The 15,412-nt window shown below is 41.9% G+C and overlaps 2 protein-coding genes across 2 annotated transcripts; one reads left to right on the top strand and one right to left on the bottom strand.

Moving 5' to 3' along the window:
* Nucleotides 1-3,361: 3,361 nt before the first annotated feature.
* zgc:85777 lies at nucleotides 3,362-15,128 on the bottom strand. Its single transcript, XM_049750934.2, has 11 exons — nucleotides 14,892-15,128; nucleotides 11,425-11,545; nucleotides 8,612-8,741; nucleotides 8,062-8,168; nucleotides 7,810-7,977; nucleotides 7,558-7,731; nucleotides 6,965-7,126; nucleotides 6,740-6,890; nucleotides 5,247-6,338; nucleotides 4,708-4,770; nucleotides 3,362-3,512 (listed from the first exon to the last, which is right to left on the bottom strand). Exons 1-9 carry the CDS (start codon nucleotides 15,111-15,113, stop codon nucleotides 6,248-6,250), a joined length of 1,326 nt encoding a protein of 441 aa, XP_049606891.1. The 5' UTR covers nucleotides 15,114-15,128; the 3' UTR covers nucleotides 3,362-3,512; nucleotides 4,708-4,770; nucleotides 5,247-6,247.
* bet1 (Bet1 golgi vesicular membrane trafficking protein) lies at nucleotides 4,755-6,019 on the top strand. The gene is made up of 4 exons (XM_049750939.2): nucleotides 4,755-4,959; nucleotides 5,120-5,226; nucleotides 5,305-5,361; nucleotides 5,563-6,019. The coding sequence occupies exons 1-4, from the start codon at nucleotides 4,941-4,943 to the stop codon at nucleotides 5,716-5,718; spliced, it is 339 nt and encodes a 112-aa protein (XP_049606896.1). The 5' UTR covers nucleotides 4,755-4,940; the 3' UTR covers nucleotides 5,719-6,019.
* Nucleotides 15,129-15,412: the final 284 nt, after the last annotated feature.

Genomic DNA, 15,412 nt, shown 5'->3' on the forward strand with positions numbered 1-15,412 from the left:
ACCAATCACATCACAGCACCTAATTTGCATAGCCACGCCCACTTATTAGCAGCCAATCAGAATGCAGCATTTGCGCATCTGACCAATCAGAATGCTTCAAATTAACGAAACCACGCCCAATTTTAACTCCACCAATCACAGAGCACCTCATTTACATAGCCACGCCCACTTTTCAACCAATCCTAGCCATTTATTCTTATTTCCCCACCCACTTCCAAAGCAATTGGCGAATCATAATGCAGTATTCTAGTTTTTGTCCCGCCCCTTTCTAGTTTTTTTCCTAAAAAAATCCAGGAAAAAAAAATTGCAAAAAAAAAAAAATTAGGAAAAAAAATTGAATTTTTTGTTTTTTGAAAGTTTGATTTTATGTTAGAAGAATTGAGTGTTTGTGTTTTTCAAATAAGAGTTGAGTTTTAGTGTTCTTTCAAATAAAACTTTATTTCCTTTGCAGAGTAAACATTCAATCATAAACAAGTTGGATGGCAGTCTGCTCCTGGCCGTGTGGAGAAGTGGCCGGCCCATGGACAAGTCAGAGTGTGGACCCAAGACAAAAGGTGGTCGGCCAATGGACAAGTCAGAGTGTGGACCCAAGACAAGGTGGTCGGCCAGTGGGACGAGCATGGACAAGTCAGAGTGTGGACCTAAGACAAAAAGAGATCTGTAAGTCAAATATTTGTACAGACAATGTTTTCTTACCAGTGCGAAAGACCAGTTTTCTGGCACCAAGTGTTCAAGGCTGCACTAACAGGAAGCTGTTCGTGTTTGATGATGTCTGCAAAGAAAAAGAAGAATGTGAACAAAAGACATTGTCATGAGGATTGTGCAAAGCAGTGTCTTCTAAGATCATACCATCTATGTTTTCTTTCTTCTACTCCTATCTCAGAATTGGGCTGCAGCACCTTGTGAATGAGGAAGCAACAAGAAAACTTCACGTGTTGCAGGAGACTCTTGGCACTTTACCCTGGACACAAAAACAACAGTCATTCGACTTTTGGAACATGTTAGCTGAAATGTGTCTTCTCACCAGCAGAGGACTCTTACTCTTCAAGCAGTGAGGACCCAAGAGAGACATACGCCTGTCCAAAGCAACATAGACATGAAGCTTCCGGCAAGTAGCATTTCACCTTATAGATCCACCTGTAAATAGAAGTTGCAAATCCAGGTCCAGAAAATGAAAGCCCTGCCACAGTTTGGCTTTAGCCACTGGTGCTTCTGCTCAGGGAGCTAGTTTACCTGCCAACGGAGTAGAAGCACTTGTGGCAGTCTTCAATTATTGGACCTGCACTCTGAAATGAAAAGGAACAGACACAATGACTCCATTTTGGTTGACTTTATTTTTAACTGTAGAGTTGTGCTGAAGCAGTTAGCACTCAAACCTCAGACGACCAACAGCAGGCCCAGCTCGCCAGGACGGACACACCTGCACACAAACGAGGGGAACAATCAAGCGTCAATTTTGTAAGTTCAGCTTTGAGGACCTTTTTGGAGAATAGGTCTCTTTGCCTAGCAGGTGGAGGATCATGGTGACCAAGTCCCAGACAGCATTCTTACTGGAACTGAACTGCATCGAGAGGGAGAAAGAAGGCAATTTATTATTTTTTTTTTTTATTAAAACCTGCAACAGGGTTTGGTAGTGTGTGAAACCTGGCTGCATTTTAGACAGGAAGTTGGTCACAACTCCATCTGATGGCCTGCACCTAGAACAAAAAACTGTTAAGTACTTGGATTCATCCAGTTCGTATTTGTAACAGGTCCAAACCTTGGAGATAAGCTTTTATTCACCACAGAAGATCCATGCGGCAAGAACCCGGTCCTTTGGCATCATCTAGTGGACAAGAGCAGGAAGACACGCTAAATGACTTCAGCGCGCCTGTTGCCACTTGAATCGTGATTGTGTCACCTGCTGGAATACACTGTCAAACATTTGTGCATGGCTGAATGTACGCGCGTGTTTCACCTGTGATGAAAGCAGGACAGCGCTGGACTCCTCTCCAACCACAGCTTGCTGGCCTGAAAGACACGGTAAAAAAAGTAAGTATTCTACTTTTAAACTTACAGCTTTGTGAGCCGGTTTGGCTTAGCTATGCTACATTTGGTAGGCATGTTGAGTAAGAGAAGACCTGCAAATGTCTCGTGAAGCCACGTCAATGACAGCAAGTCAGCCATTTTGGAGCCTGCAGACAAAGAAAAAGAACATTACTTGATTTAGTAACTTTAATCGATATATTTCATATAAAACTGAAATTTTGCCATTTTGCAGTCAATCTGGTCCTTGTGTTGCAGGTACAGGCCTGTGGACAGAAAAGAGATATGCATTAACTTTGTATCCACTTTGAAACGCATTGGAAGTTCAGGCTCAATTTGAAGACTCTCACCTGCAGACAAAAGAAGACAATTAAAACGCATATGCATTATTATGCATTTGTTTCATTCTGTTTGAATGTGTATTGTGTTGTCTACTTACCTTGAGCTAACAGCGCCGGCGTCCAGATGGCAAATAAATGCTTTTTGGTGCAATTTAAGGCGTCCATTGCCAATGCACGTGCAACATTTAGCTTGCACCTTAGCACGCTGTAAGCAAGCCAAAAAGAGAAACTCCACGTTAAAAGCAAGCAAAAGCAGTTTATTCTTAAAAGCAAGCGAGCGTCATTTGTACTTACCTTGTGTCTAAGAAAGAGAATACTCACATAATGGAAGTTTTAGATGAGCTGGTGGAAACGCGTGCAGAGCTGCAGGTGGAGGAGCACTCCGTCAGAGGCGGCGTGCAAGACTGACTGCTTCGTTTGCCCGACTTTTATAGTGTTCCGGTGATGACGTCATTGAAGAAAAAAGAAAACTAATAGATAAAAGTGAGTACACTTTAAGGGGGGGGGAAAAGCGATTCTTGTCGGCCCTAGGCTGGGCTCGAACTCGCACTCCGTGTTTATTAGGCAATGTCGTAAACCACTCGACTATCACCTGTCATGCCCAGAGTCGCTCGTTTGTCCTATTCATTGACTAGTACGTTGGTAGTGCCACAAAGTCAAAGCTATATATTAAGAAACCGAATATTTGTTAACTTACAGGTAGTCGAACGGGTTAAGCTTTTGCCTGGTGTTCCGGAGACTCGAGTTCGAGTCTCACACCGTAAAATTTCTAAATGTTGACTTGAGCGGGAGTCGAACCCTGGTCTCCCGTCTCCCAGGTAAAGTATTTAACCACTCGACCATCCTGCCGCGAAAATTTCGCGATTTTATTGTGTATTTCATGTGTATCCCCAAACTAAGCTTATTCCCTATAGAACTTGTGATGACGCTCCAACTTCACCCTCCCCCAAGAGCATGGACTACCACGATCTACACAATGGAATACAAGGAGAGAGTTTCTCAACTTTGGTAGACTTTATTTGTGATCAAACAAATACATCCATGGACACAACCAAAAATGTAAATGTTGTTTTATTATTAAAGATGATTTGTTGACCAGGAGAACTCCGCTTGAAGGCTGATTGTTTGTCTGACTGGCTTTGGAACCTGCAACACATACAATTTACATTATCAAGTTTGATGTCAATATCAAATGATATCGATTCCGTATCAAACGCCCTTTTTAAGCTGGTATCGATGTCAAAAATGATACGGATCGATATCAAAATAACGATACTGGTCGATATGATATGAACCCAGGAGGTTGATATCGATTCCGTATCAAACGCCCTTTTTAAGCTGGTATCGATTTAAAAAAATGATACGGATCGATATCAAAATGACGATACTGGTCGATATAATATCAACTCAGAAGGTTGATATCGATTCCGTATCAAACGCCCTTTTTAAGCTGGTATCGATTTCAAAATTGATACGGATCGATATCAATTTGCATAACGATACCAATGGATACTGGTCAATATCATTTTCCAAATGATATCGAACGGTATCAATTTTGAAATCGATACCAGCTTAAAAAGGGCGTTTGATACGGAATCGATATCAACCTTCTGAGTTGATATATCGACCAGTAACGTCATTTTGATATCGATCCGTATCATTTTTTAAATCGATACCAGTTTAAAAAGGGCGTTTGATACGGAATCGATATCATCTTTCAAGATGACGATGCCAGTTGTTGTGATATCAGTTTCAGGAAGTGATATCGATCCGTATCAAATTAGAAATCAATACCAGCTTAAAAAAGGGACTCAATAGTTTGGATATTGAAATCAAAATTAATACGGAATGATCATAGTAATAGTTATTATACATATATATTTCAATTCCATATAAATTTTGGTGTTAATACAACATAAAAAGGGCTGTCAATCAATATCATTTTAGTATTTAGTAGTAACTGATACAGAATCAATCTCAACGTCTTAAAACCGGTATCAAGTGATATTGTACGGAATCGACATCATTTATGCATTGATATCAATTGATTGATAGCAATTTTGATTTAGGTATTGACATTGATACAATTTCGATATCGATACACATTTCTCTCGCATTTAAGCCATGAAGAATGAAAGGCTGCGCAGAACCACATCGTATTTTATTCAATACCATCATATTGGGCACCTCCATCATGGCCATGAACGTCATCTCTTTCTTTTTTTTAACTGGAGAATTACTACAAATGGTTCTTTACTCCTGTCTGCACATTGTTTGTGGAGGAAATTTATATATCCTCTACTATATCCTCTACTCCAGCATACTCGCGGTTATCACCCACCTGCAACGCGATGTAGCGTTGCTCTTTTTGGTCCTCGTCGTGCTCTGTTCGATGACGTGGCCTCTGGTGACGAGCAAAGGAAGCGACAGATTGACTGACAACACTCCATTAAATACGTGTACAGATAGATTCACAACACTCTACAAAATACAAGTGTGTTGTGGTTTTCAGCACTCTTTGTATACGCATCACTCACTCAAAGACTCCTAGACAGTGTTAACCATTGTTTCGCAATGAGGCGCGCCGGCTTGGGTAAGAAAATGAAGTTTGCATGCTGATTTTTTTTAGTATCGGCGAGTTAGCAGGTGGAAAATAGCTTTCTAGTGGCCCGCATGGATCAAATTTAGTCGGGTTCCAAATGTATTTGCCAGTGAATGTCAACTGAATAAAGACGTGGTTGAATTTGCTCTAGGGGATGGACCTTCTGGAAACTATGTCGCAAGTGGATACAGCGTGTACGAAGAGGAAAATGAACATCTACAGGAGGGACTGAGAGCTAAAGTCAGCGCTTTGAAAAGTGTAAGAAAGTTCAAACTCACCAACAGCCGTCTCTCTCAAATATGATATGATGCTAATTGACTGCATGTTTGTTTTCAGCTGTCAATCGATATCGGAACGGAAGTGAAGTATCAGAATAAAATGCTGGATGAGATGGTGAGTTTACTGTCATGGGTCAAATGTAAACACTGCTGACATGAAAGTCGTTGAAGGCTGCACGCTTAGTAGGAAAAATATGTACATAAATAACTCTTCACAGTCAGCACCCAAATGTGTTTAAACAACGAAACAAGCAAGTAATCTGCACAGTGAATTGTTTCAATGAAGAATTCCATCTGACCCCATTTCCCCAACCAGGATACAGACTTTGACTCAACGGGCGGCCTGCTCGGCGCCACCATCGGCCGAGTCAAACAGCTGTCCAGAGGCAGTCAGACCAAACTGCTGTGCTACATGCTGCTCTTCTGCCTTTTTGTCTTCTTTGTACTCTACTGGTTCATCAAGTTGAGGTGACAGCTGGAACCTGTTGGACTTTGAACACACATCTCAGAATATAGACGATAACTTGATTACGAGTTGCGTAATCAGTGCCATAGTACAGAAATGAGGAATGGAAATTATATGTTCTTATAATTTGTTAATTATGTATATCACAAAGAGCAACTGCAGTATGTGTTACACAGAAATGAATGGCTAGATTACAGACTACATTGGGGGGGGCAGCAAAAATATGAAATGTGTTCACAATGTAAATAATTGTTCTTATGATCTTTTTAACCATTAAACATTGATCAGGTGTTATCTTCAATTAAAACTGGCATTGTTTGTTTTTTAATACACTGACAGAAAACAAAAACTATTGTGTAGTGGTGAATCAATATTTACAAAATGCCAATTGTATATACGCCTTACCTCATGCAGTCAAAATGAACATACTTTTTAGAGTCGGCTGAAGAGCACTTAGGTGATTAACTTTTTTTCACGTCAAAATTAGTTTTAGAAGTTCCCATTATAAAGGGAATTGATGGATCGTCCCCTGTCATCACTTCCTGGGTAGAATGTCCATGTATTTGCAGATGATTCCGAGCATGACCTCATCAGCCCCTGCACCAATGGACATTAACCTGCAATCTCTGTTGACAAAATGGAGTTAGCAAGGATTTGCTTGTCTTTGCAAACTACAACCAGATGTCACTAGATGTCAGTACAATTTCATGTAAGGAGCACTTCAGTTATTTTTACTTAACACAAGCTGCCTCAAGACACACCGCTTGTTAGCAGCCAGTTATAATAACAGTTGCCCAGCAACATGATTTAGTGGCTGTTTTTTTTTTTTTTAACAAGTGTAAACTTGGCTGAAAACAATGGCCAGCGTGGTTTGTACACACTGTGCTGCAAATCACTGGAAACAAGTTTAAACAGGCTACATGCATAGCTAAAAGCTTCATTCTGTTTAATTATACTTAAAAATAATGTATTTTATTTGTATTTAAGTCACAATTTGACATACACATTTTCTCTCCACGATACATACCTGTAAAATCTGCTGACCAGCACATCGCCGGTGTAGCCCATTCCTCCCCAGAACTGGAGACAGCTGTCACTCACTTCCCTGGCCAGGCGCCCTCCTTTTAATTTAGCCATGGATGCCATCTTGGTGACGTCATTGCCTTTGATATACAATGCTGAACGCACCACCAAGTGAGATATTCAGGCATGGTCTTCATTATTTGAGAACTGGAAGATGATTGGAGCTTACCTGTGGCCTGGTAGAGGAGGGCGCGCAGGAGCTCCACTTCCGTCTGCAGCTCGGCCAGCCTGAAATGGACCGCCTGATGGTGGAGGACCGGCTGATTGAAGATGGTCCTCTGTCGAGTGTAATGGATGGTCTCCTGGATGACGATGTCCATCGCCGTCAGGACTAGAGGTAGGGGGGAAATGAGAAGATTTACTGTGAGCTGCTTTGGACTGGTTTTCTTTTATGATTAAAAATGCACAACGTTCCCAAATTCTGCATTCATAAAAGAGAAAGATGCTCAGTTGTAGCTACTCAAAATGTCACCAACACCTCACTGTATGACACAGCTCCACTCCACTAAAAACGGCTAAATTAAAAAATTCCATCACGGAGCGTTTCACTTTCGCCAAGTTCTTCAGAAAACATTATCGGACGCTTGTCGAAATTAAACGCAAACAAACCTCCTTAACCGAGATTGATGGCTTGACCTTAAGTGAACTGGACCTCCTTGTTGATTTGCTTGGCAGTGCAAAGGAAATCGTCATTAAACACAGCGCTGACCGTAACATTCGTGGGAAATGGATGCTATGAAATGAGAAGGAAAAATCTCTCACTATTGGCCACAGCCCAGAGCCTTTCTTCTTGGAATTGGAGCATCTGATAGGTGAAGCCCATGCCTTCCTGGCCAATGACGTTCTTGCAGGGAACTCGGACGTCTTCGAAAAACACTTGGGCTGTGTCCGACGACCACATGCCCAGCTTGTCAATCTTGCGGGCGATTTGCACTCCTAAAAGGGGGAAAAGATGATAACCGGCCCCCTCCGACAACTTGTTTTGATAGCGGCGGCGTGATACGTTGATCCTACCGGGCAGATTCATGGGCAAGCAAATGAGGGATTTGTTCCTGTGTGGGGGGCCGTCGCTGGTGTTGGCGAGGAGACACATCCAGTCCGCCTGGGTGCCAGTGGTGGTCCACATCTTGCCGCCGTTGATCACGTATTCGTCCCCCTTTCTCACCGCCTTCGTCTTAATGTCTGCATCAACGGCAGGCGGCATGTAAAAAACACAAGACGCGGGAAGGCGGTGGAGATTTTCAAGATGCAAAGACAGGAACTTACTGGACACATCAGAACCTGCCCCGACTTCGCTAACACCGAGGCACGCAACTTTGTCCCCAAGGATGCTGGGAAGCAGAAACTCTTTCTTGAGCTCAGCTGAGCCAAACCTGCACAAGCACACAATTGACAAAGTACTAGTTTGGTTTATGAAGTCAACAAAAAAGACTTTGTGAAAAGAAAAAAAATTGACATAAGCTTGAGGCAATTTTAGCAATTTTCTTCAATACTGTCTTGTTATTTTAACCTCGTTTCGGGCAAGAATTGTTCCCCTAATTAAACTCATGAGAATTTGTCGCCTGTCAGTAAAAGTCACTTTGTTACAAGAAAATAACAGCGAAAGGCAACACGAGGGAAAAATGTCACTAAGATGTGTGATTCACAACTGGATCACATACTGAATCTTTTTTTCCCTCACAGTAAAAGAGACCAACCAGCGTTGGAGGCAGATTGGCACCAAGGCTAAATATGCATCTCCACACAGATATGACGCCAAAGTAGGCGGCCGGTGAGAAGACAGGATTTAAGTCGTGCAGGTTTTCAGGGTTATTACCTGGCCAGCGCAGGCGTAGTCATGTCTGTCTGAACGCCGATGGCCATGGGGATGCCTCCGCAGCGGATGTGACCCAGCTCCTCGGACACCGCTACACTGTAGCTGAAGTCCAGTCCTAAGCCTCCATACTCTGGAAAAAAAACACTTCTTAAGATTAGCTTTCTTGCATTCATTTAGAGTTGCAAAAAAAAATCAGTCAGGAGGATACACAAGACTCACAGTTATCTGCAGATTATAGTCGTCAACGTGAGATGAAATGAAAATAAATGTCTATTTGTTACGGAAAAACCTTCACGATTTAATGGACTTGAAGACTTTGTTGCACTTCCACATCCGCTCCTTTCATCATTGTTTTCAAGCACTAAACTTAAGAGGCTGTTTTCTTACAAAACTAACAACTGTATTCACACAAATGTTGTTTAAAGAAGCGAGAGTCATTTTGCTGACTGTAAAAGTGCTAATGTCAGCCAATTAAATCGGTCGATTATTTGCTCATCATCATTTAATGTTGGCCTGGTAAATACAATTTGGCACCAAACGACACCAAGTTAAGATGTCCAGTGCATGGCGATTATTCGCGCTGACTGACAATGAGCAATTAGGGGCAAATTTACCACAGCGTTGTGCAACCCTTGCATCCGCCTGACTAGTTATGGAATAACGAACAGCACCGTCAGCGATAGACGCGCCTTAGTAGGACAACAGGGAAATTGGGGACATTCGTACAAGTGAGCGAGAGTAGGGCCGAGCAAACTCAAATGGTGGGGGTAGCCAAAACTAAGAGGAAACAGGTGCAGCTGGAAACCCTGCGGTGGATCATGTGGACAGAAGGAAGCGTTGAAGTTGATCCCGCTTAAAACTGAACAGCGGGCCGTCGAGAAAAATACACAAAAGAAAAACAAACAAGTATGCTTCAAATCTCAATTGTCCATCCTATAGCCTCGATGCTTCTCTCGGGCGGGCCGCAGATGTTCTTCGGCGTTGACCCTCATCGGCGGTAATACCCATCGATTGCATGCATCACAATCCGATCACGTATATGTGACATCATCATGTGTTAGTAATGCGAGTGGGGAAAACCAAACGATGACATGAATTCGTCAGAGTATTACTAAAGCAGGGATCATACGAGCAGAACGGATGGGAAACAATTTTGGCTGCCAGTTCCTATCTGTCAAGCAGCTCGGCGTTGCCATGGTGTGAAAAACGGGTTCTTCCCTGTCAGGGCAGAGGAAGCCAGGCAGGGTGCCAAGGGTCATCACTGTCCTCTCCCCCGGCGCGGCTGTCTAAGGAAAACTTCCTGTTCCCATGTTTTGATAGGTAACGCGGACTTTCCGTGCACACGAGTAAAAAACAAAAGGTATACACGGGCCTGTTTTACACCGGCAAAACTGAGGAGATTCTGACAAGCATAGTTTAGAGGTTGACTGTATTTAAATACATTTCGTTCATAATTTGGAAGCCCGAAGAGACTTTAAAGTGTTATGTAAAACAGAGTGCAAACACGGTAATCTGAGATTTGTCAATGCCGAACTAAGACGTCGCGACGGGGCATGTCTGCTCAAGCTCGACTTTTCTATGGAGTAGTTTAAATTGGACCATGTGAAATGTAGGTCACGTCAACACGCCAGCGGTTGTTTGTTAAAGTGACAGCAAGGCTTTCACAAATTGCATTGACTGTGGATCCATATTTTTTTCAACAAATAAAGATGCGTCAAATCTCTTCATGTTTTTGTTGTGTGGCGGGCGCATCACCGCAAGGACTCTTTACTACTACCTGATAATTGAATGAAGTCTTTGCACAGTCGTCCCTCAGGTCATCGTTCTCTAATCCTGTCAACTAATGCTGGAGGTGTGTGCACTCAGCACATTTTAATTCCCTGGCGAGCTCTCTTCCCTGAGCTGAGCACTCCTGGTGAAACCTAAAGACTTAAAGTGCGTGGGTTGTTTGCTGTTTATGATATGAAGGAAAGCAACTCATTTATGGGATTAAAGGAAACATTGAAATTCCCCGATGCAAAAGAAAACTGCTGTTGAGCTAAAATGTTATATAAAAAAAAAAAACATAAATCAGATTTAAAGCCATTCTACCTGATTCACGTAGACGTTGGTTAGACTTTCACAACAGGATTGGCACAAAATATTTCATTGTTGGCTGACTGAAAAAAGTTGAGAAATGACCCACATTTTTGTTGCAGGACAACCGTTGCGTGAAAGCCTGACTGCATTTGGGGGAAAAAAAAAAAAAAAAAGTCGTTCGCAACTCCAGACTCCATCGGTGACACATCTGGGTGCCCATCTGGTTTCCATTTGAACCAACAGCTGCTGCGGGAAGTCGATAGGACGCTTCAAAGCCACGTTCATCAGAACGCTGGATCTTCACGGAGAGATGAACTCAAACAATTCCAATACAAGGACCAGTGCGCTGCTCTACTACAGCGAGAAGCGTTATCATTTTTCAACATATGTTTTGATGCGTTATTCATTCTCGCCTCTTTTCAATTCTTCGATACGCTGCACATTAATCATGAAAATGATAAGTGATCCAGAAACGCACGTCACAGGGATTGCAGCCCCAATGAGTAATCACTCTCATTAATTACTACATGTTTTGAATCATTTCAACTGTGTCAGAAAATGTCTCAGCGCTTTTGCAGAGACATGCACTTGCGGTTGACACAGTCTATGCCGACCAAACAAAAGCATTGCATTTGAAAAGCGGTTGGACAACTATTTTGCGTGTCTAAACAAGGTAACAACGTGCCACTGAGACAAGGGTGGACCTCTCGAGCTCAAACAAATGCACATCTCACCAACTGGTTTGTTGACTCCAAGGAAGCCAGCGTTTCCTAAAATCTTGAAGATTTTATGGGCTGGGAACTTTCCCTCCGCTTCCCACTGATCCACGTAAGGGTTGATCTCCTGGTCGATGATCTGTGGGGAGAAAAGTGAATATTCAAGCGTGCGTGCTATCTTTCTTCCAAGCCGAAAGAATTTCCATTACAAGAGAAAAATTAAATGCACGGCATCACATGTATCATATCACACACCCTAAAGTCCATGTAATCTATTCCGAGCAGACAGCCGCAAAATGCGTTTCGTATCAATGAATAGAGAGCAGCCTGCGAAAATGCATTACGCGGCGAATCAATAACGCCGGTGAATACATGACAGAATACATGGCGCACACACATTGTGTATATGTTGCTGACATAAAACATAGCAAAAGCAGATGTGCCATTTGGCTCAAATCCCAATCTGGAACATTGAAGAGTAAAATACGTGCTAAAAAAAAAGCCAGAGAGATGATGATGATGACAGCAAGGCATTCAGACAGATATAAATAAATAGAAATGAAAATGTTCTAACCCAGATATGGGCGTCCTCAAAATGTTTGAACAAAGTGCTGAAACAAACCAGGAGAGCATAGGTGGGTGGACGTGGAGCATTTTCTCATCCACGGGTCAACATGCAAAAGGTCAAATCTAACAGCATCATGTTCGCTTGTATAACAGTCGCGTCCGACAATTGACTCGCAAAGGAGGAAACAATGGACTCGAGTAATTGTTCGACTGAATTTTGCATCATATTCTTCAACCTGGAGAGCAATCGCTCAATTGTCATGATTCATCTCGTCTTTATCAGAGAGGCCGATTGGGTGAGTCATGAACTAAAGTTCGAAAAGAGCGAAAAGCAGGTCGACAATTGGTTTGTAAAATGAACGTTCGAGTGGCTAGACTTTGGCAAAATGATTCATCTGAGGAATCGGGAAGTAGTTCGCAGCTGGAGAAGTGCTTAGGCATGAGCAACCTATTGTGACGTTTCAACAGCACTATTTCTGTGACCACTCGGAACCCAAAGTATAGGCACTCTCACCATATTTGAAAAATGACTTGGCACTCACTTTTTTTGTGCCTTTCAAAAGAAATTACACTCCCCGACTTACATAGAATCGATATTTAGTGATGATGGGAATCATTAAATAAGCCTCAACCAATAAGACGAGCTAAATGAGGCGTCCGCATTATGAGGGATTATGGACTCTACTCCCTCCTCTTTTATTGCCCTTTCATTAAGCCATTCAGACAAGTCTGCACTAGCAAGTGAAAGTATAACCTTGAAAAGCCCCGGGCCTCGACAAACCGTCTTTAGCACTCGTGAGAACAAACCCTAAAACACAAGCAGTGGTTGCCATTATTCCAAGGTCGAACCATCCGTGTTCAGAGTTCAAATCCTGAGGAGGGAAAGGGAGGGACAACGGGAAACAGGCGGCACGTTGCCGAGGGATGCTGCATGCTTTCACAAAGGTTATTGTGGACTATTTGTGTTGCATACCACGACGCTTTCACATCAGCAGACTCGTCGTGTGCTAAGCCAGGGTCAAGAACATTGCATTATCAGGTCCTGCAGCAAGCCAGACATAAAACACAACAGTGACCTTTGTTACGCTAACATAACAAATTCAGCCAATCTGAAACAAGGCAATTCTAAAATGGTTCCAATTGTGGCTATATCACAAATAACAAGATAAAGCAGTAAACTCAAAATGTGACCACATTGGCTAACCAGCATAAGAAGCTAATGTATCATAACAACAATAGAGCAAAATTAAGATGTAAAAACCGAGGAAAACATCGCCGAACAATTCTGCTGGGTCATGCACATTAGCTTTGGCTAAATGACCATCATTGAAAAGTTCTGTCTTTATTGAAGCAGACATTCACACACTCAAAAGGAGGATTTCCTGTTTTATATTGATGGTTTGCTTTTGTTGCTCATTGTGTAAACACCCAAGTGCCAACAGCACAAGCGGGGGAAACGTTGGCACGCTGCAAGTCCGACCTTGAATTCTCACCCAGGGATTTCCTATGACTCAATTTATATACAATGCCATCTTTTACATGATGCTACAGAGGATTCTTTTAATAAACCACGCGGCCTTTTGTTCCTTTTCCCGCCCTAACAACATATTGTCCCGTATTTCCCTTTCACATGTTCATCCTTCCCATATTGCCTGTGCTAGTTTATTTTCAACCTCCCGGCATCCTTTGAAGATTTAGTCACACAGTACACTTCCCTCCGTTTACCGAAACATCTCTGCTGTCTGGCCTAATTATGGCTGCTGTTGTTATTTTTGCCTTTCTTATCTACTCTTATCTGTCTGCTTTTAAAAATAGACAGACTAAATACTAAGGCACTGTTTTTTTTCTTTCTCCCCCAATTACCATAACTTATACAACATATGTAACCGGAAAAAAATTGAATCACATTGTAGAAAACAAACCATACATCCACAAAGGTGTCACAGAGCATAAAACCAGGGGTGATATCGCCCACAAACAAAAAAAAATTAAGCCCTCATGCACGTAACATGACCTCTAATAGCAGACTTGCACCGATATTTTCCACACGTTCCCAATCTTACAAAACCAAAAAGTTGCGAAATGTTGTGCGTATCTCGCTACGATATCTGATTGGCAGCTTCACAAATCAAAACACAGCCGTCTCTCTGAGGAAAAAAAACACAAGCAAAAAACATTGTGTTGCCTCACTGCACATTTAACTTTAACTTTACTGTAGACTGCATTGATTTAGGTTGGCGTCTGGAGACTGAGACGATAAACCGAGATTGGAAAGCGGAGGGCAAGCACACAACCTGACTAGTATAAAATCAAAACAACAAGCAAAGTGTAATGATTTTGTTTCCTCGTGGATCTGAAGCCATGAGAGACCTTTAAAAAAAAACATGTATTTGGATGCAGTCATATTTCTTTAAACCAGACGCTACGTGATAGAAGACACATTAACTGATGCCTGTTAGGCAAAGTGATGTAATATTTAGCGTTGCTGCAACCAGTCGGTTGGGGATTGGTGACTGTTGGAAAAAAAAAAAAAAAGGTCAGAGTTCATTTCCAGTTCTACTGTTCATACACTGACTGGCCACAGCATAAACTAATTACGTTCAACAAAAGCACTACAGTATATTACGATATATTACATATTATATATAGTATATATATATCCAACAATTTTGCTACAGCTGAATGTTAAATTTGAAAAATGTTTGCTATGTACAGGTGTACCTAATGAGGTAACCTGGGAGTCTGTTTGGTATTTCATAAAGTGACTTTACATTGACCTCTTATCCACTTTTAATACGCTCGAGCTTGTTTGCAGCAACTTTGGACACTACACCCTCTTACAGTGAGGCATTAAAAATATCAACTTTTGTTTTCATGACGCTCAAAACTTGCTCAATGTCATGAGTGTCCATTCGTACCTTTCTGAGGGATTCTTTTAACGCAAAGTGCTCTGGTGTGTAGAGTAGATGGTCGGACGAGGTCTCCGGGGTGCTGCTTGCAACCTTTTGGGACGAAACATGGTCAGCAAACGAGCGGACGCCAAACGGAGCAAATTTGTAGAAAGGACGGATGCGAACGAGCTCATTTAAAAGCACAGAGCCACCGCGCAGCGCCATTGTTGTTTTGATTATCTTGCGCATGCGCAGAAGCAGTACGTCGGAAACCCAAATGAAAAATAAGATTGTTGATGTACAACAACAACAACAATAATAATAATAATAATAATAATAATAATAATAATAATAATAATAATAATAATAATAATACTAGTAGTAGTAGGAGTAGCTACTACTCCTCCTCCTCCTCCTCCTCCTACTACTACTACTACTACTACTACTACTACTACTACTACTACTACTAAATATATTAATAAATATTTGATTTCTTTAGCCCAGTTACCGCTAAGCTTTAATATTCAGAAATGATTGGTGAAAACAGG

Source organism: Syngnathus scovelli, chromosome 19 (genome assembly GCF_024217435.2).
Source record: "Syngnathus scovelli strain Florida chromosome 19, RoL_Ssco_1.2, whole genome shotgun sequence".
Taxonomy (NCBI): domain Eukaryota; kingdom Metazoa; phylum Chordata; class Actinopteri; order Syngnathiformes; family Syngnathidae; genus Syngnathus; species Syngnathus scovelli.

Excerpts from the sequence above, each read along its gene's own strand:
- zgc:85777 (XM_049750934.2), bottom strand. The coding sequence starts at position 15,113 with ATGCGCAAGATAATCAAAACAACAATGGCGCTGCGCGGTGGCTCTGTG. Across the intron at positions 8,742-11,424 it reads TGGAGTCAACAAACCAGTTG|AGTATGGAGGCTTAGGACTG; the intron begins GTGAGATGTGCA and ends TTTTTTTTCCAG. Across the intron at positions 8,169-8,611 it reads ACTACGCCTGCGCTGGCCAG|GTTTGGCTCAGCTGAGCTCA; the intron begins GTAATAACCCTG and ends GTGCTTGTGCAG.
- bet1 (XM_049750939.2), top strand. Across the intron at positions 5,227-5,304 it reads AAGTCAGCGCTTTGAAAAGT|CTGTCAATCGATATCGGAAC; the intron begins GTAAGAAAGTTC and ends GTTTGTTTTCAG. Across the intron at positions 5,362-5,562 it reads ATAAAATGCTGGATGAGATG|GATACAGACTTTGACTCAAC; the intron begins GTGAGTTTACTG and ends TTCCCCAACCAG.